Source organism: Vanessa tameamea, chromosome 30, assembly GCF_037043105.1.
Source record: "Vanessa tameamea isolate UH-Manoa-2023 chromosome 30, ilVanTame1 primary haplotype, whole genome shotgun sequence".
NCBI lineage: Eukaryota > Metazoa > Arthropoda > Insecta > Lepidoptera > Nymphalidae > Vanessa > Vanessa tameamea.
Window position 1 is genome coordinate 1,125,606 of NC_087338.1, and position 18,528 is coordinate 1,144,133.

Here is an 18,528-nt window from a genome sequence, read left to right on the forward strand (position 1 = left end):
ATTTAATTAATACATACCAGTTCATTGACTCTCTGCAATATTTTTGTTAAACCAGCGATCACCAGAGAGAAGCGATGCCGGCTTATCTGAACTAAACATGCTTTGCACTGTTCTTCGTTTATACGAGAATGGAGATTCTGAGCTCCAGTTTTGTATGGTAGCTGCAATTTTTTTTTCTTATTAATACAATTTAAAAAAAAAGTTTTCTTTTATAAAAATTGATACTGCCTCTCATTTTTTTTATATTATTTGCGAACTTTATTTTGCAAGAACGTAGTAATTGTTTTGATAAATTGAAGAATATTATTTGAACATAAAAGCAACATTTTAAATCATAGATAATTAGTTCTTAGAATTTTGGTAATGTTCAGAAATTTTGCGTAGGCGTAGAAGAATCGTATATAAATTAACGAAATTAAAATTATAAAAGCAATTGTACATTTAAAATACGTTCGTAGTGCAGATCAATAAAATACGCTAAAACATATTAGTAAAATTAAATTTGTACCGAAAATTGGGTGGGTCAAGATAAATAAATAAAAAAATGTAATATTTTTGTAGTTACTTGTTCTTCGAATCGCGCAATGAGCGAGTTAGCCCATTCTCCAGGTTTCTGCGTTCCCATTTTGTAAGTATTTAACGTATTTTCAATGTAAATAATTAATAAACAAGTATTTTGTGCGATCCATTTTTTGCTTCGATCGATCAATAAAAGTTTGGTGTGACCATACTCCAGTTCTAAAAATATCGTGTTTCCGTGGAGACCTTTTCGTCAATTGATCATTGATATTTGATGCAACAAAAAACTCCACTAAAATTTTCATTATTGATATTCGTTTTTAAAATATAATAATGATTCGTTGAACGTTAATTATAAAAAGTAAATAAAAACACATTTTCTTTTAGACTTAGAATATTTATTTTTTATTATAGTTAGATTCTGATATTTGACTATGAATATAACTACTAATAAAATATAAGCTAGCATATTTTGCTAATTAATAGAAGCAACATCATATAAATCCACGGGATTTAAATAATAATTAACTTATACTCAAGTGTCATTTTCTGTAATAGGGTTCTCTGTTTCACCAATTTGTAATAAATTTTCCTTCTTTTTTTTTAAGAACAACACTGACTTCGCTGTCAAATGCCATTAAAATTTAGACAATTTGATATGAGCATGACAAATGACAATTGAAAATTTGACGATTTGTTTTGTGATTTTCGTTAAGTGTCGCCGAATTATTTAAACAAATTAATAAATCATTCAATTGTGTTAATATCAACTCTAGAATAAATTTACCAATTCCTTCCTAATCCAATATGATGGTAAGCTGTGAAAGAATGTTTTATATATTATTTTTATTTATACCGGGGGGCGTATCCTACTAGAATCTAATAACATTCCTGTTCCATAAATCTCTCAGTGAGAATATTTTTTGAATAACTTTTTACATTGTGAACAGCAACGTTGTATATAATAATATAACAATATATTTGATGGCAAAAGAACTTAATATCGGCGATAGAAATTGTGACGTGGAATTTCTGTTTTTTTTTTTGTTTTGTCCTAACGAGAAAGTTACCGCTATCAGTTATTAACTCAAGGTGATAGACGATAATTAGGCGGTTCGTATTAGTCATGAATATTTATATTTAAACAACAACTAAAATAATTTTATAGGTACCAAATATTAAATGTAAAAAAAAAAAAAAACTTTTTGAATTGATAATTGTAACTCAATGGAATGTGTTAATTAAGAAGTAACAGTACATTCAATCATACATATACATTCACAATATGATATTTGTATTCATGAATTATGAATTTAAATCTTAATGTACAAATCAAATAAGAAATAACAGTTAAAGTAGTTGAGTTCAGTGAAATCGTGTCAGCAGCCTATTTCAATTTTATGTAATTTATAAAACCTTAATATTTGACAATGTAATATCTATATAAACTGCCTCAGATTATAAAATAGTTGTTAATCAGGCATAAAACAGGCAGTTAGAGCATGCCAAACATTATAGTTCAGCAAGAAAAGGGAAACCACCACTCGAGCTGAAGCACCTCTGAATTTTCATGTGCTTAATTTGTGTTTATAATTCATCTCGTGCTCGGCGGTGAAGAAAAACATGGTGAGGAAACCTGCATGTGTCTAATTTCAACGAAATTCTGCTACACGTGTATCCACCAACCCACATTGGAGCTGCGTGGTGGAATATGCACCAAACCTTCTCCTCCAAGGGAGAGGATGCCTTGGCTCAGCAGTGGGAAATTTACAGGCTGCTAATGTAAAAATGTAATGTAAAAGAAAAGGGAATAAAAAATCAAAAGCGTAAATTCTTTAACACTGATAATTCTGTAATATTTAATTATGTCATACTGTAACAGAAGTGTATGCAATAATTATCAATTTAAGTTAATAATTTGTTACTGAAGTAACAGCCCCTTTGAAGGTAATTACTGTTTTGCACATATTTGATTACACTAGTGTGTTAATTGTATACAATTACACATGATCTAAAGTTTTACTTTGAAATAAAATTGAAGTTGATGTTTGTCATTTTAAAACAACTGTCTATTCAATAGACTTGTTGTATTTGTATTACTATTACTATGCTTAAACTAAATTAAACTAAAATTTAATTGAGTCTGTTACCTCAACCGTACCGATCAATCTCTTTCGTGTCTTCTGCATCCTACGTGACATTGGCGAAATAATCTGTGCCCTGTCGGCACAACTAAAAGCCATAAAACTAAGAATTGAATTTAATTGAATTTGTATTACTGATGGGCTAAGCTCTCCTGTCCTTTTGAGACAGTGTGCTAATCAACTCTACTCCTAATCTGGTTCTTGGATATACATGAGGCAGAATTTCATTGAAATTATACATATTCAGGTTTTCTTTTAATGTTTTTTTTCATTACTAAACACATGATGAATTACAAACACAATAAAGCACATGCAAATTCAGTGTTGCATGCCGGGTTTGATCACAATAATCAATTAAGATGGACGCTTTGTAACCACTGAGCCACCACAGCTCATTTGATAAGTGAAAAATTCATTTACTAGTTGGTTTTAGTATTTCCATTATGTATTATTTCAAGGACTGTGTAGAAGAAAGCAACCACGATCCTCTGTCAGTGCCTGCTGTGTCGACGCCCTCCAGCGGTGACATCAAACCAGAGAAGAAGAAACCGAATGAGAATGTTTCGTTGGCTGATAACAGTTTACTGGTTAGTATGACACACTTACGTCTTCCAGACTTTGGGCTGTTACTTGGAATTTTTCGATAGGAAGTCACAATAACTTTTATTCGGCCCGACTCAGAACCTCGAGATTGTAACCATCATGGCCTTTTATCCAGTTATTAGACCGACGAGGAGTCATATACGTATACGTCTTGGTGCAACATAGTGGAAATTAACTCTGAACTCCAAACCCAAGAGAGAAAGTACATTCATGGTTACTTTTTATATACATATAACTGTATAATAGGAAATAAATGTCTGCCGCGTCTGTGCGTTAAAGTCAAAGTCAAAGTCAAAAATCTTTATTCAATATAGAAGTGTTTACACTTGCTTATTGATAGTCAAAAATATACCACCGGTTCGAAATTTAACATCGGACCTGAGAAGAACCGGCGAAAGAAACTCAGCGGGATTTTTTTTTTTTTTCTTTTCATTTTGCATGTACAATAATAATTATATTTTAGCTATTTGAAACAGCCTGGAGGCTGTACGATACGACTCATGATAAGGTTTAGGTGTATTATTCGTGAAGGTTTTGTCTTGATTGGCTTCAATTGATGATTGTCGTTGATGTTCTCGAAAACAATATGCCGACCAATAGATATTCCTAGCTGTTGCCCGCCGGTTTGCTCGCGTGGAAATTGAATATATTTAATTTAATTAATTTAAAACATCTTTGTGTACCACATTGATGTGTATTTCACCTTAGGTTATAATATCCAGAAACGCTTAAATCCGTATCTAGTTAATTTTAATCAGTATCCCAATAATAAAGTTTCATGTATCTAACTTAAAAGATGGCGGACTTCCGTACAAACTTTCAATTCCTATTTCACCCTCTTAGGCGTAGAATTTCCAAAAATCCTTCCTTAGTGGGTGTCTACTCAATGAAACGATCCTATTTACCAAATTTCATGGCCCTAACTTTAACATTTTACACTCGTCGATGATGAATCATTCAGTCAGGACATGTTATTTTATAAGTATAGATAGATAGATAAAATATAGATAAAAAATAATAAAATTCCGCAGACATTTTTAACTTTGCTGTTTCATAAATTCAAATCATCTGTAAAAAAGCGTGGAGTTAATGCTTGTAAACTTCCAGGCAGGATATATAACATACATATATAACATACATGTATTTATATATGTATGTTATATATCCTGAGTTTCTTGCCAGTTCTCGGTAGAATCTACATTCCGAACCGGTGGTAGCTTTACTTTAAATAGTTTGTTAAATGACGATTCAAAAGTGCTTGTAAAAGCCTACTTGAATAAAGTATATTTTGATTTTCATAGATAGATAGATGATGTGAGCTCTGTGTGAACTCTATGGTTGCTAGATAGAGAAGGAAAGACAATAAAGAGAGAGGTTCGATTTGAATTTATTTCTCCGAATAAAAATATTTTAAGAGACTGTCGCAGAAAATATTAAATGGTTTGCCCCGGCTTTTGCACGGGTGGAACGCTGATACTAAATATACTACAGAATGTTTTATGTATAAATTCATAGGTTTTTGTCATTAGACTGCATCTTGTCTTGACTTGTCCCTGCATTTTTAAATCTGTAATATCTTCAAAAAATAATCATTTAAATTGCATGCTGTTCAGGGCCATATCTATCAGATCTATATTAAATACTCAATCTATTTAGGGTACTTAATTGGATAAGGATTAATACTGTATTGCTCAAACCGCTTCGTAAATAAGCCATTATTTTTTGTATAAAGTAAAGGATAAAAAATAGTTACTGTGGGTTATGGATTATAATAATAGATAGAAATATACCATTCAGTACTTTTTTGTAGTACTTTTTAACGTAAACAATACTCTAGTACATTATTTTGATCTATCTCGTACGGTTCAGCCAGCGTTTGCAATGTAAGCGCAAAAAAATGTATTAATTACGACATCACTTTAGAAACCTTTATAATTATCGGTGTTTTTCTATTATATTAAGTATTTATTACACATGTAAACCTTTCTCTTGAATCACTCTGTCTATTAAAAAAAATCGCATCAAAATCCGTTGCGTGGTTTTAAAGATGTAAGCGTACAAAGGGACGGACAGACAGCGGGAAGCGACTTTGTTTTATACTATGTAGTGAAGATAAATAATAGATTAGGTTTTGTATTTAGAAATAATTTGATAATATAACAATATATATTTTTGTTTCCTCCAGGTTGACATTTCGGACGCTCTGAGCGAAAAGGAAAAGGTCAAGTTCACTGTTCACACGAAGACGACGCTGCCGGAGTTTCAGAAGGCGGAGTTCTTCGTGGTGAGACAGCACGAGGAGTTTGTCTGGCTCCACGATAGATACGAAGAGAATGAGGAGTATGCTGGTTATATTGTAAGTTATATTTATCAGTTGTTTTTACCCATCCAGTTTTTATCCATTGTGCTTGGTGGTAGAGCTTCGTGTAAGCCTCTCTGGGTAGCCCCAATACCCTAAGGCGTACGAGCTCAAAGTCCTAACATCCGGTTTTTATGATATTATTATTTATACAGATTGAACACTCTGATGTTAATAACAGATACCGCCGGCGCCGCCGAGACCAGATTTCGATGCGTCTCGTGAAAAGTTACAGCGTCTCGGTGAGGGCGAGGGAGCTCTGACCCGTGAGGAGTTCCTCAAGATGAAGGAGGAGCTTGAGGAGTGAGTGAAACCAAATAATAATCGTGTCTCCTTTCAATATTGTGTAAAATTGTCGTGAGGATCGAAAAACGTACTGCGACCCACCTAACTACTGGGTCGTCTCAGCTTTTGGTACCTTTTTTCAAATCAAAAGCAAAATATTCTTAATTCAAGTAGGCTCATATAAGCATTTTTGAATCGTCATGTTACACTGTTGAATTAAATTGTAAAGCTCACACCGGTTCGTTAAGTAGATTCTACCGAGAAGAACCGGCTAGAAATACATTAGTTACAGTTCCTATTTTCCACCGGTTTAATTCCAGAGCTAACGTCAGTAAAGTACATACTCAATATAATTGTTATTAATTTTATAATAATAATTATATTGAGACAAAAATGAAATATTAAATATAAAAATGTTTGACTCCACTCTGAACGTGGTAACAGAACTTCATCGGGACTGTAATCATTCTGACGCTCGAATTGCTGATCGACGTTTTTGTGTAACGCGGGTGAAACCGTTAAGTAACATGATGCTTTGTGGTATTTGTCCAGGGAGTATCTCGCGACGTTCAAGAAGACGGTGGCGATGCACGAGGTGTTCCTGCAGCGTTTAGCGGCTCACCCTGTGTTCAGGAGTGACGCACACTTGAGGGTTTTCCTCGAATACGAGCAGGACTTGTGTGCAAAGCCGCGAGGGAAAATGGACCTTATCGGTGGCCTCGTGAGTTCATTATTGTTTGACATAGTAACTGTCATAAAGCACCAGCATGTAAGTGTCTCACTGCTGAGCTAAGGCCTCCTCTCCCTTTGAGAAGGTCTGGTGCTTATTCCATCACTACGCCACTACGGGTTGGTTGGTTGGTTGGATACACATGTGTCAGAATTTCATTTAAATTAGACACATGCAGTTTCCTCGCAGTTTACCTTCACCGCCAAGTTCGAGAAGAATTTTAAACACAAATTACGCAATATCGCATCAATAGTGCCTAACGATGAAAAATGTCGCAGGATCGATTCTGACCCCTTGGGCTATTGTCGTCCCCAGTCATAACACAAGTTATAAGCTTAAAACGATGGGTAAATATGAATATTAGTAATTACTTAATTAATTTGGGCCATTGTTAACATTCTTTAATAAAATAAAAAAAAAGCAAAAGTTTTGTGCTTGTCTGGGTTTGTATCGCAGCTATATATTACATATATAAAACTTACTATACTTTATTCAAGGAAGTCTTTGAATGGTATCTTAAAAGAAATTTATTAAATATTAAGTTACTACCGGTTCGGAATGTAATGATTTTGCCGAGAGGAACCGGTTAGAATCTCACTAGTATTACTCATTACCAAAATTTCAAATACGAAGCTGTGTCAATCAGGTACAATAAAAATACTGCATGAAAATCAATTAGTATTAATTTCACGCCCTTTTAAAACACGATGACTCTGCCAAGGTCATCAGGGGCGAGAGCGCACATAACACTAAATAAAACTCATGAAAGTGAAACTGCTTTAATATATTGTACTCTTTCTCTTTCCCCCAACGCCGTATCTTCTCTCTCGTGTAACGTGACGTGCGTTTAAATTTTAATTCTCAACTCTTATCCACTTGCTATCGAAATGTCGCAATTCATCAACAGGTGCGGTCGATGACGACGACGACGGATGAGATTTATCTCGGTGCGACGGTGAGGGACGTGAACGACTTCTTCGAGCAGGAGACGGCGTTCCTGCAGGAATACTACTCGCACTTGAAGGAGGCCGTCGCTAAAGTCGACAGGATGACGTCCAAACATAAAGGTGAGCGTCAAAGTAACAACAATATTGTATAGAGACGAGAATTAAAATTAGACTTTGTACTTGGTAGGGCTCTGTGCAATCCCGTCTGGGTAGGTACCACCCACTCATCATATATTCAAACCCCAAGCAGTAATGCTTTGTGTTGTTGTGTTCCGGTTTGAAGGGTGATTAAGCCAGTGTAACTACAGGCACAAGGGATAAACATCTCAGTTGCCAAGGTCGCTGGTGCATTGGTTATAGAAATGGCTAAATTTCTTAAGATGCCAATTTCTATGGGGAGTGTCGTGGTAGCGTAACAAACAAACTCCCTTGCTCATTTATTATATTAGTATAAAAGTATTGTATTGTATGATAAACCTTATAATAGAGGTTTGGAGTGATAACTTCTTATGTGAGTGTAAACCGTTTCGTTACGTAACGCGTTACGGCGCCAGTCTGTCTGGCTTCCCTTTCTCTTACGCACACGGACAACGCAATTATACTAATAATGTACATACACGAAATTCTAATATACATATTCAAGAATTGTAACTAAGAATAAAATAATTTATTAATAAAGGCTTTCCTTACATTACCATTTTGATATACATAAGTTTAAGTAATAACTTAAGCTTTTCACGCGTTAAACAATTTCAATATTAAATAGTTCAATTTAGATTAGTTTAAGTTATCATTTCTGTCGGACTTCCCGAGACGCAATAAAGAAGATTTATATTGATTGATAGAAAAAGTTAAAAATCTATACGCCGATGTTGACAATTATCATAATGGTGTTTCAGACGTAGCGGACGCTCACATCAAGCTGTCATCCTGCATAACTCAGCTGGCGACGAGGGAGCAGCCCTCCACGGAGAGATTCCTCACGCGAGCGGCCGAGACATTTGACAAGTGCAGGGTACGTACATGGTGTCCTGTTGGGTTGGACTGGTGATAGGGTCACCTGGTGCTCTACGTGGAAACTTTAACCACTGAGTCAAGGAGTGACCCTAGACTCTTAGGCCAAACTTATGGACGCGAATTGTCGAATAGAAAATGCTCGGGTAATGAGTGAAACTCCCCGTAATGGCTACAAGAAAAGTCAAGAAGGACCCATTTTCATTTCCGTTATAGTATTGTACACGACCTCTGCGAACACAAAAATCAAATCGAAATATACTTCATTCAAGCAAGCTCTTGCAAGCACTAAGAATGTTAATTTTTCATGAATAAACTAAGTTAATGTTACCACCGGTTCAGAACTTTCTGAAGATTCTACCGAGAATAATCGGCAAGAAACTCAGCAGTTTCTCTTTTCCGACAATCAGTTACATGTATTATAACAATAAAATAATTGTCTTAATACTTGTCTGCTTTTTTTCATAATCAATCAAAAATTTACATAATCCGTTATCGAGTAAGACTTATTGATGGAAGTTAAATTGGAAAAATGGTTTAAATTGTACTGTGCACTACGAACAGTTATCGATTAATACATATTTATTTATAATACAACACTATAGTGCAACAATAATACTAATAAACTTTAATATATAAGTCGTTGAGGTGATTGATATCGAGCTTCCCGGTTTTCAGAAAATCGAGGGTCGAATGGCTTCGGACCAGGACCTGAAGCTGGCGGACACGCTGCGGTACTACATGCGGGACGCGCACGCCGCCAAGGCCGTGCTCGTGCGCCGCCTGCGGTAACCACACCACTCACCACTCGACCCCACGTTTTACTGAGAAAACGGACGGAATGTGTTTTAGTTAACATAACATAAACATAATCAGCCTGTGAATTTCCCACTGCTGGGCTAAGGCCTCCTCTCCCGTTGAGGAGAAGGTATGGAGCATATTCCACCATGCTGCTCCAATGCTGGTTGGTGGAATACACATGTGGCAGAATTTCGTTGAAATTAGACACATGCAGGTTTCCTCACGATGTTTTCCTTCACCGCCGAGCACGAGATGAATTATAAACACGAATTAAGCACATGAAAATTCAGTGGTGCCGGCCTGGGTTTGAACCCGAAGTCATCGGTTAAGATGCACGCGTTCTAACCACTGGGCCATCTCGGCTCATTTTAGTTAACTCTTTATTCAAATTCAAAACATTGTCAATTACGTTCGGTTTAATTTATATTATGTCCAGTATGAAAATTAACGTATTTACTTGATGGTACGGTTTCGTTAGTTCTGTCTGGGTCGGTACCCCACAATCATCAGATATTCTAATACCAAGCGGCGTTGCTTGGTATCGGTGAGTTTGGAATGTTTGGACGGTTTTAAGATTGAGTGAGCCGGTGTAAGTACAGAGACGAGGGACATAATAACTTAGCTTCCAAGGTTAGTGGCGATGTAAATAATAATTAATGTTTCTCACAGCGCCAAGGTCTATTGGCGATAGAGACCACCTACCATCAGGTGGTCAATCTGCACATCCGCTTACTCAACAATAAAAAAAAATTGAAACTCTTTTTTTATCATCTCTATATTGTTGTACTAGCTGTACCTGCTGCTTTTCCCGCACGTAATTTATATAACACAAACTTCCAACCACCGTTCTATCCTCTTAAGGATGGAGTTTCGTAAAATACGTTCCTAGCGGATGTCTACACCCACCTATAAGGAACCTGATAGATTAATGTCGGAAATGCAAACACCAAAGAGATGAGAAAAGATTTTTAATCCGTATGTTAACACATTCGAGAACGTTCCAGAAGCAAGTGAGAGATGTCAATTTTTAAAACTATACAGCTAAGGAACATTCTTTAAGACCCGATAATTAAGCATTTATAAAGCAAACATTATGTGAGACCCAATTCATAATTATTTTCCTTATGACATTGTGTTTATAAAGATAGCTCTAATAGAACCTACCTGGCTAATTTCAAGTATAGGTATATATATAGGTAGGTAGGTAGGTATGTATAAAGGTAGGTATAGTTTCTGAGATTTCGTAATTAATCATCGAGTGGTATTTTGCCTTTATATATATATAGATTGTGTCATAAGCTTTATTTATTAATACATTTGTAACATAATCTTTTCTTTTAGATGTCTAGCCGCCTACGAAGCAGCCAATAGGAATCTGGAAAGAGCAAGAGCCAAGAACAAAGACGTGCACGCCGTGAGTATAATGCAGATAAAAAATAACCACACTTCCCCCGTACACTTAAATACACAATACATAACAATAATATATCTGCACTATCACATGCGTAGAATACTTTTTATTTAACACAGGGATCAGGGTGCACGGATGTGCTATGACCTCGTTTGATGTTGATGTCTCAGTGGTGACATTTAGCTTATAAAAAAATATTAAAAGAAATATTTTTATTCTGTTGACCGTTGACGAGTTGGTTAGTCTGCAAACAAACCAAAACCAAGTTGGTTCAGTTTCGAGATGAGTTATACACCCATAACTCATTTCGAAACTGAACCAACTTGTAAATCAGATTTCTTTATTTAAAATAGAAGGATTAAAGTTACTTATTGATTGTCAAATTAAACATTACCACCGGTCCGAAAAGAATCTTCCTTTGATAAGAACCGGCGAAAGAAACTCCGCTAGTTTTTATTGTCAGGTTGTAATTGTTCGTGTATTAAAATATAACAGAAAAATAGCCAGGAGGCGATCGTTTCACTCCCAAGGCGTCCCATCAGTCAACTTTAGCACACAAAAGTTCCTTTAAATTATTGTAAAATCGGCAACAGAGGCATTTTAACGCTTCCTGGGATCCTGTTGTAAGACCGTATATATTGCTCCGTAAAATAATAACTGACTCAAAATTTCAACTCCGTAGTACAAGAGTTAGTGATTCCAACTCTACTTGCTAGATTTGACCGTAACTAATGATCGTTAAATTAAAGATGTAAGATTTGAATAAAATAATAGACGCTGATCGAAAACCACGACAATTAACATTTATAGTATTTCGTTCAGAAACTTTTTACGACCGTTTGACCATATATATGTTACTGTAGTATTGCAAAGACTGTTAGTTTATAGTTCTTGGAGTTCAAGCTTGATTCGTACTAAACTTTATCAAATGTGGTTTGGCCGTGAAAGAGCAACAGGCACACAGTTATTTTCACCTTAATAATATTAGTATCGATCTAGAAACAATTACTTACTTGGTGGTAGGGCTTTGTGCAAGCCCGGCTGGGTAGGTACCACCTACTCATCAAATATTCTACCGCTAAATAACAGTACTCTGTATTGTTGTGTTCCGGTTGGAAGGGTGAGTGAGCCAGTGTAATCACAGGCACAAGGGACATAACATCTTAGTTCCCAAGGTTGGTGGTGCATAGGTGATGTAAGGAATGGTAAAATTTTCTTACAGCGCCTTTGTCTATGGGCGGTGGTGACCACTTACCATCCGTTGGATGTGTATCATATGCTCGTCCGCCAACGATGCCAAAAATAAAAGTCTTTATAATTTAACTAAAATTGGCCCGTTGTAATAAAAAATATTCGACAGTATCCAATCTGTCTAGACATATAAACTAACGGTCCTTACAATTACACGGTGACGTCACTTCTGTGTAGGTATGACGTATGTCGGTTTTCGCTGGTAAAAATATATAATTGTAATTCGAAAACTATTCAATTAATTAATATCACATTCTTGTCCCACGCACACACAGCCGATGGAGGTCCAGGAGGTAACGCACGCTTTTAAACATCCGCATGAGGCTTGTATATGTAACTACGTTACTGTTAGTGCGAAAAGGTCGTATGTAACAATTGTTTCAATTTTTAAAATTGTCCAAGGTCGTATGTCAATGAATGTGTGTTGTGATTCACGATTCTATTGGTTTATAAGGTTTGTTATTTGGTGTTACCATGGAAACGACAAATTACTGAGCTTTAAAGTCAATATAGCTATACTATCTAAACCATAAGATATATATATATATATATATATATATATATATGTATATTGGCTATATTATATAGCTTACAACTTGAAACGTCTACAGTTGAGCCACAATATAAGCAATAACTTAGATGTAATGTTTGCACAAACTGACAGATCATATATTGAAATAATTAAACTATATCTATTGAAGCAAATAAAAAAAATAACAGTGCAAATGTATTGTTTCTAATTGAATGTTGATTCGAGATGGCACAATCGTATCTTATCCGATGAAGCGGTTCAAATCCACAGAATTATCGCATGAAAACATCCTGAGGAAACATGCATGTCTAATTTACACTGAATTACAATGGTGCGATTAGCTTCAAACCTCCTCAAAGAAGGCCTTAGACTAGCTGTGCGACATTTACAGCCTCTTATGTAGTCGACTGACTTTGAACTAATCTGTATGCTACATCCCCCCCCCCCTCTAGTAATAAATAAATAAGGTATTATGTTCAGTACAATTGTAAATTTTTACATACGTCCTTTTGCAATAACAGTGACGATTTTCGTGATTCTTCATCACGACCACTTTAAGTTTTGTTATAATTTTTAAGCTCATACGTGTGAAAGAGATGGCTATATTTTATCATATCATATTAGTGTAGAATGTATAACTGTACCGGTATCAATGTGTTTTGGTTCTATAGATTGACCGTTAAAGCGTCAAGAGCGCAATGGTTTTAAAGTCGCAGGTTCGATCCTGATGTCTTGTGTCCCCCCCCTCCGAGCACATGCTTTAGACTCAATTGGAGCAGTAAATAGGATTATTAGTAATTCCTTACAACGAGACATTGCTATGATTATTTAAAAAAAAAAACAATAGAAATTGTTTTGTCAACCATCTCGGTGGTGTAGTTATTAATTGTAGCAGTTTTAAATACTGAGCTGTTGGGGTGAAATTTTAAAGCGGGTTGATAAAAAGTTATTTTATGTTAAGAAAATGTAAGTGAACCTGGAGCCTTTCACTTTGTGGGAAGGCTTTGTGCAAGTCCGGCTGGCAAGGACGACAATATTCTGCAGTCTAATAGCAACAGTACTGAGTGTATCGTTGTATATTAAGGGCTAGCGAGTCGATGTAATCACCGGCACAAGGGATATAACATCTCAGTTTCCGAGGTCGGCGGCGCGTTGGCGACGTGAGGTACGTCTAATACTTCTCGCAGGCGGAGCGGGCGCAGTCGGACGCGTGCGCGCGCTTCGAGCAGCTGTCGGCGCGCGCGCGGGAGGAGCTGCTCGACTTCCGCGTGCGCCGCGTGGCCGCCTTCCGCAAGAGGTGCGCCGCCCCGCCGCCCGCCGCCCGCCGCTGTGCCTGCTGAGCGCCTTGGGGACGGACGGAAACCTTCGCTTTCTGATTTTAGACTAATATCCTCTGTTTACACTTTTATAATTGACTTTTTTGATTATTCTATGTGTTGTAAACAGCCCGTACGTGTTGGTCAAATTCCTCTTGTTGTCTTGAAGGTTTGGAGTTTTAAACCGTGGTGTTTCGATACGCATCGGAGGCGGAATATGATCCAACACGAAGGTTTCCTCGCGATGTTTAATCACACCACTTTTCATGAGCTTAATAATTAAAATAAATTAAGCGCTTCTATATTAAGCGCTTGCATAATTGGAGCAGTCTCAAAAACAGGAAAGGAAACTTTTGTCCAGTGGAATTAAAAGGCTGGTTCCAGATGATCGAGTTTTGTATATTTTTAAACAGCTTCTTAGTACAACGAAATAATAATTGACGTTAACTCCACAGTTTGATAGATTTGGCGGAACTCGAGATCAAACACGCGCGCGCGCAGCAGGAGCTGTTCAGGAAATCTCTGCAGGTGTTAAGGGAATGCCAGTGACGTGAGAGATGGCGTGCTCGATGAAATTATGTTGTTTATCTATTCGATTTATTGATATAATCTTATTTACTTTAAGTAAAATATGGAGGAGGCTCTCGGGAGTGACTTGATATTATTGAATTCAAAATGTTATTTATTCGAGTCGGCTCATAAAAGTACTTTTGAATCGTTGTTGTTAGTGTTGAATTAAAAGTAATTTTTAACATTCCAATTACAGAATATATCCTGCTTGGAAACTGAGTCCACGTTTTTTATCATTAAAATATTCTTTTATTGAGTAATATTTTTCAATGTTTTTTTGACACGAGCTTTAAATTATTTAGTAGGCCAAGTAAATATAACTTCAATTGTCGGATGTCGAGTATCTCCATTTCCAAATAGAAGTTCGGAACCGGTACTCGATCACCAAACCGTTTCGCTAAACGCGTCGCGTTTCCGAGAGCCTACGCTCATTGTTAGGTTCATATTATCCAGATGCCTTTTAATGTGAAAATGTCATCGAATCGAATAATTGCAAAACTGCATACAATATTTGTGTCGATTATTGTATAAGCATTCGATATCTCGATTGTGTTCTAGTACTGAATCGATGTTCGTATTGTATTCTGGGGTTAAAAATAAACGATTATCTCACGTTAGTTAGTTGCAGTTGATATGAAAAAATATTGAAATTTCCGAAAGCTACCACCGGTTCGGAATGTAGATCGTACAGAGAAGAACCGATAAGGAACTCATTAGTTACTCTTCTGTAAGTCGTCGTTTTATGATCGAGTCGCGTAAATAGTGTCAGTGGTCGGCCGTATCATCAAAATTAGTTTACTTTTGAAAACGAATCAAAGAAGTTTAAAGTTGTCATCACTGCGTATTTAATCGTATTTGATGTCATTATCACGTTACAAGAAATTTGTAAAGTTACGTTTGTAAGATATGTTTGAAAAATAATTAGTTTATTTTTAGAAATTTTAAGTATTTTTTTTTCCTATGTTTAATGCCAGTGAATGGCATCAGAACGGTGCCGCTTTGGCGAATTCCAATTGTGTATTTTAAACATATGTACTGATTAGTATGTGATGTATTTGAAATTGTTTTATGTACTTTTTATGGTTTAATATAAAAATCTTTATTCATTAAATTTGTACTCTTGACATTATTGAAACAGTGATTGCAACAATGTCGGCTACGAGCTCCCCGTCTCGAATTCTCGCAAATAGAATTAATATAATGATACGCCTCCCATTCCCCCCCTTATGTTCCCTACACTTCTTCGAGTATGCTTGCTTTATCAAAATCAATCTATTCTGTGTGACAAACGATTTTTATAATATACAGGATGAATAGTAATACCGCGATGACGTGTGTGCTCGTGATTGGTCGAAACTAATTTGATTGTGGGTGTCAAGTCACGCCCCCTATCCGTTAATTCTTTTAGAGGCAGTATCATTGAATTTAGTTTATTATTTTTTGAATAGTTCAAAATCGTTGTGGATTAGGTAGATGGGCCACTTTATGGTTACCACCACCAACAGACAAAGGCGCCGTAAGAAATTTTAACCATTTCTTACATCCCCAATGCGCCACCAACCTTGGGAGCTAAGTTGTGCCGTTACAATTGTAAAGAGCCTTAAATAAAGATTCGACTTAACAACACACACAATTGGATCTTATCACGAGGCGCACACGCGTTTAAAAACTCAGAAAAATACATATGTATAAAGATTTGTATAATTAAAACAATTAATAATCAATTTTAGTATGAATTCAAGTGTTTGATTTTTAAATTTAATTCACTTGATTGTAATTTTTGCAGTGAATGTAATTATTATATTTGACGTAAATAAATTAATAAAAAAAATTGTTTTGATAAAATTCAATTCGAAATTAATCAATTTTAAATTAATGATATTTAAAAACTGTATAGTAGATTGTTGATGCAGACCGCCATCTTGTTCCATCGACGTCATGATAGAGTACTAGACGAAATGGCATAAGTTGAAATTTGTTGATTTTTGAATATGATCGTTTTCATATATAATGAAATGAAATTTCCAGCGATATTGAAGTGTGATACTTATTTCGAACATATTGAACGTACAGACACGCTTGTAAAACAGTTTTACTGTAGTATAATTAACATTTCACGTAATCCATGTGTGACTCAAGTTAATTGTTTAATTTTTGTCTGTACTACATCTCGTGGTTAACAAAGGAAATGTGAGGTAACCGGTATGTGTCGGATAAACTTTCATATATTCAAAGAATGGCAGCAGTGTTATCTGAAATGGTTTACTCGACTTTACACAAAAACATAAAGGCCATACCTTCATAAAATCCAGTCCTATCTATAGAATAGGAAAAATCGGTTTAGAGATTTTTTATAATTTATGAGTTGTGGCATTTTGTTTTATACCCTATCATCATAACATCTATTTTTAATATAGACTTATACGGCCTTACTTATAAACGTTGTATGGTTATTTTTATCCGTTTTCTGTTTCGTTCTTTCATAATTGAATTGTCATTTGGTAAAATAAGACAGCATTGTTTATTTAGTCACGTCCTAAGCAGTGTTTATATGTAAAGCCGGTAGTTTTTAAGATATTTAAGGCGAAGTGTATATTATTACAAAACTGCGTATAGAGTGGAAAAGTCTATAAGATGTTTAAAGTAACTGTTATAATCACTTGTTTCGGCTCTGCAGGAGGATGACCAACGTTATGATGGTTTTGTAAATGATAAATGTATGTATTAAAGAATTTTTATTATTTTGAGTGTTTTTTTTTAATTCCAGCTCTTATGGGATATGCTTAGTATAATTCTATTCAAAAGCTAGCCGTCTCGAGATCGCACGAGTAAAATAACGGTTTACATAAAACCGTTATATTGGAGGTTTGTTTGTGATTTAAATTCGGCCTCAAATGGAGTACTTCTCTGAGCAGGAGCTGATATGGAGGTGACCGTATTCTACGTGATGGCCCAGTGGTTAGAACGCGTGCATCTTAACCGATGATTTCGGGTTCAAACCCAGGCAGGCACCACTGAATTTTCATGTGCTTAATTTGTGTTTATAATTCATCTCGTGCTCGGCGGTGAAGGAAAACATCGTGAGGAAACCTGCATGTGTCTAATTTCAACGAAATTCTGCCACATGTGTATTCCACCAACCCGCATTGGAGCAGCGTGGTGGAATATGCTCCATACCTTCTCCTCAACGGGAGAGGAGGCCTTAGCCCAGCAGTGGGAAATTTACAGGCTGATTATGTATTCTACGTAGAGCGGCTCGAATCATCGAAGATAAAGCCTCTTCCGACCTGATTGATCGTTAGGTTTTGCATCTCTCATTCTGCATCTTCTAATGCATTTTCACGGGGAATGGACTTTGGAACATTCAAGAAAAGAGCCTAAACATTTCTTAAAGACCGACACCTGCAAGCTCCACGGTGTTACGTAGGTATATCAATGGGCAGTGGTAGTCACTCTATCAGATGAGACGCACGTTTGCCACCTATATCATAACAGTACAGTACAGTACAGTACAGTACATCAGAATAAAAACGTATTAAATTTGACATCAGGAGAGAGAGAAAAAGCCGCTAGTCCTGTGTGTATCATGTATTAATTATCTTTAAACGTTTTTTTTTACGTTAAGTGGTCACCACCGCCCATAGACAATAACGCTGTAAGAAACACCTTCAAATCAAAAGTCGACAATACTGGGTACTCCTGTTTGGCGGTAGAATATCTGATGAGTGGTGGCACCTACCAAGATGGGCTTGCACAAAGCCCTACCACCAAATAAGTTAATATTATTATGGCAACTGGCAAAGCAATGCTATTCTGTAATAATTAAATTCGTATCTCACTCTTGAAATGTTGTCAACCGAGTTATGGTGATACGCCACTTTGATCCGTGTACTCTATAACTGCTAAAGTCAGTGTCGCATATTCTGATATGTCACGCTCATGTTCTGCGGTGAGTTTCGAGTTTTTTTTTACAGAATACAGTCCGTGATTCTAAGAGTGTTTTCACATTATCCGATCCGATGTCGGTGTCGGACGACGATAGCTAA

The 18,528-nt window shown here is 36.1% G+C and overlaps 2 protein-coding genes across 3 annotated transcripts in view; one reads left to right on the forward strand and one right to left on the reverse strand.

Moving 5' to 3' along the window:
* The window catches only part of LOC113391638 (neurofibromin), a 54,444-nt gene extending 53,749 nt beyond the window's left edge, over nt 1-695 (reverse strand). Inside the window, exons 1-2 of the mRNA XM_064220028.1 lie at nt 566-695; nt 18-161 (exon numbers count right to left, since the gene is read on the reverse strand). Coding sequence (XP_064076098.1) covers nt 18-161; nt 566-625 — 204 coding nt within the window. The 5' untranslated portion in view covers nt 626-695. The remainder of the gene's footprint in view (nt 1-17; nt 162-565) is intronic.
* A 495-nt stretch (nt 696-1,190) lies between these two features.
* The window catches only part of LOC113391644 (sorting nexin-32), a 134,965-nt gene continuing 117,627 nt past the window's right edge, over nt 1,191-18,528 (forward strand). Inside the window, exons 1-12 of one of the 2 annotated variants that reach the window (XM_064219964.1) lie at nt 1,191-1,332; nt 3,122-3,250; nt 5,452-5,622; nt 5,807-5,928; nt 6,463-6,631; nt 7,548-7,707; nt 8,487-8,602; nt 9,280-9,389; nt 10,744-10,816; nt 12,340-12,357; nt 13,784-13,893; nt 14,368-14,462. In XM_064219964.1, coding sequence (XP_064076034.1) covers nt 1,327-1,332; nt 3,122-3,250; nt 5,452-5,622; nt 5,807-5,928; nt 6,463-6,631; nt 7,548-7,707; nt 8,487-8,602; nt 9,280-9,389; nt 10,744-10,816; nt 12,340-12,357; nt 13,784-13,893; nt 14,368-14,461 — 1,278 coding nt within the window. In that variant the 5' untranslated portion in view covers nt 1,191-1,326 and the 3' untranslated portion in view covers nt 14,462. Of the gene's footprint in view, nt 1,333-3,121; nt 3,251-5,451; nt 5,623-5,806; nt 5,929-6,462; nt 6,632-7,547; nt 7,708-8,486; nt 8,603-9,279; nt 9,390-10,743; nt 10,817-12,339; nt 12,358-13,783; nt 13,894-14,367; nt 14,621-18,528 lie in introns of those variants that run through there. The other variant, XM_026627676.2, reaches the window with a different exon arrangement.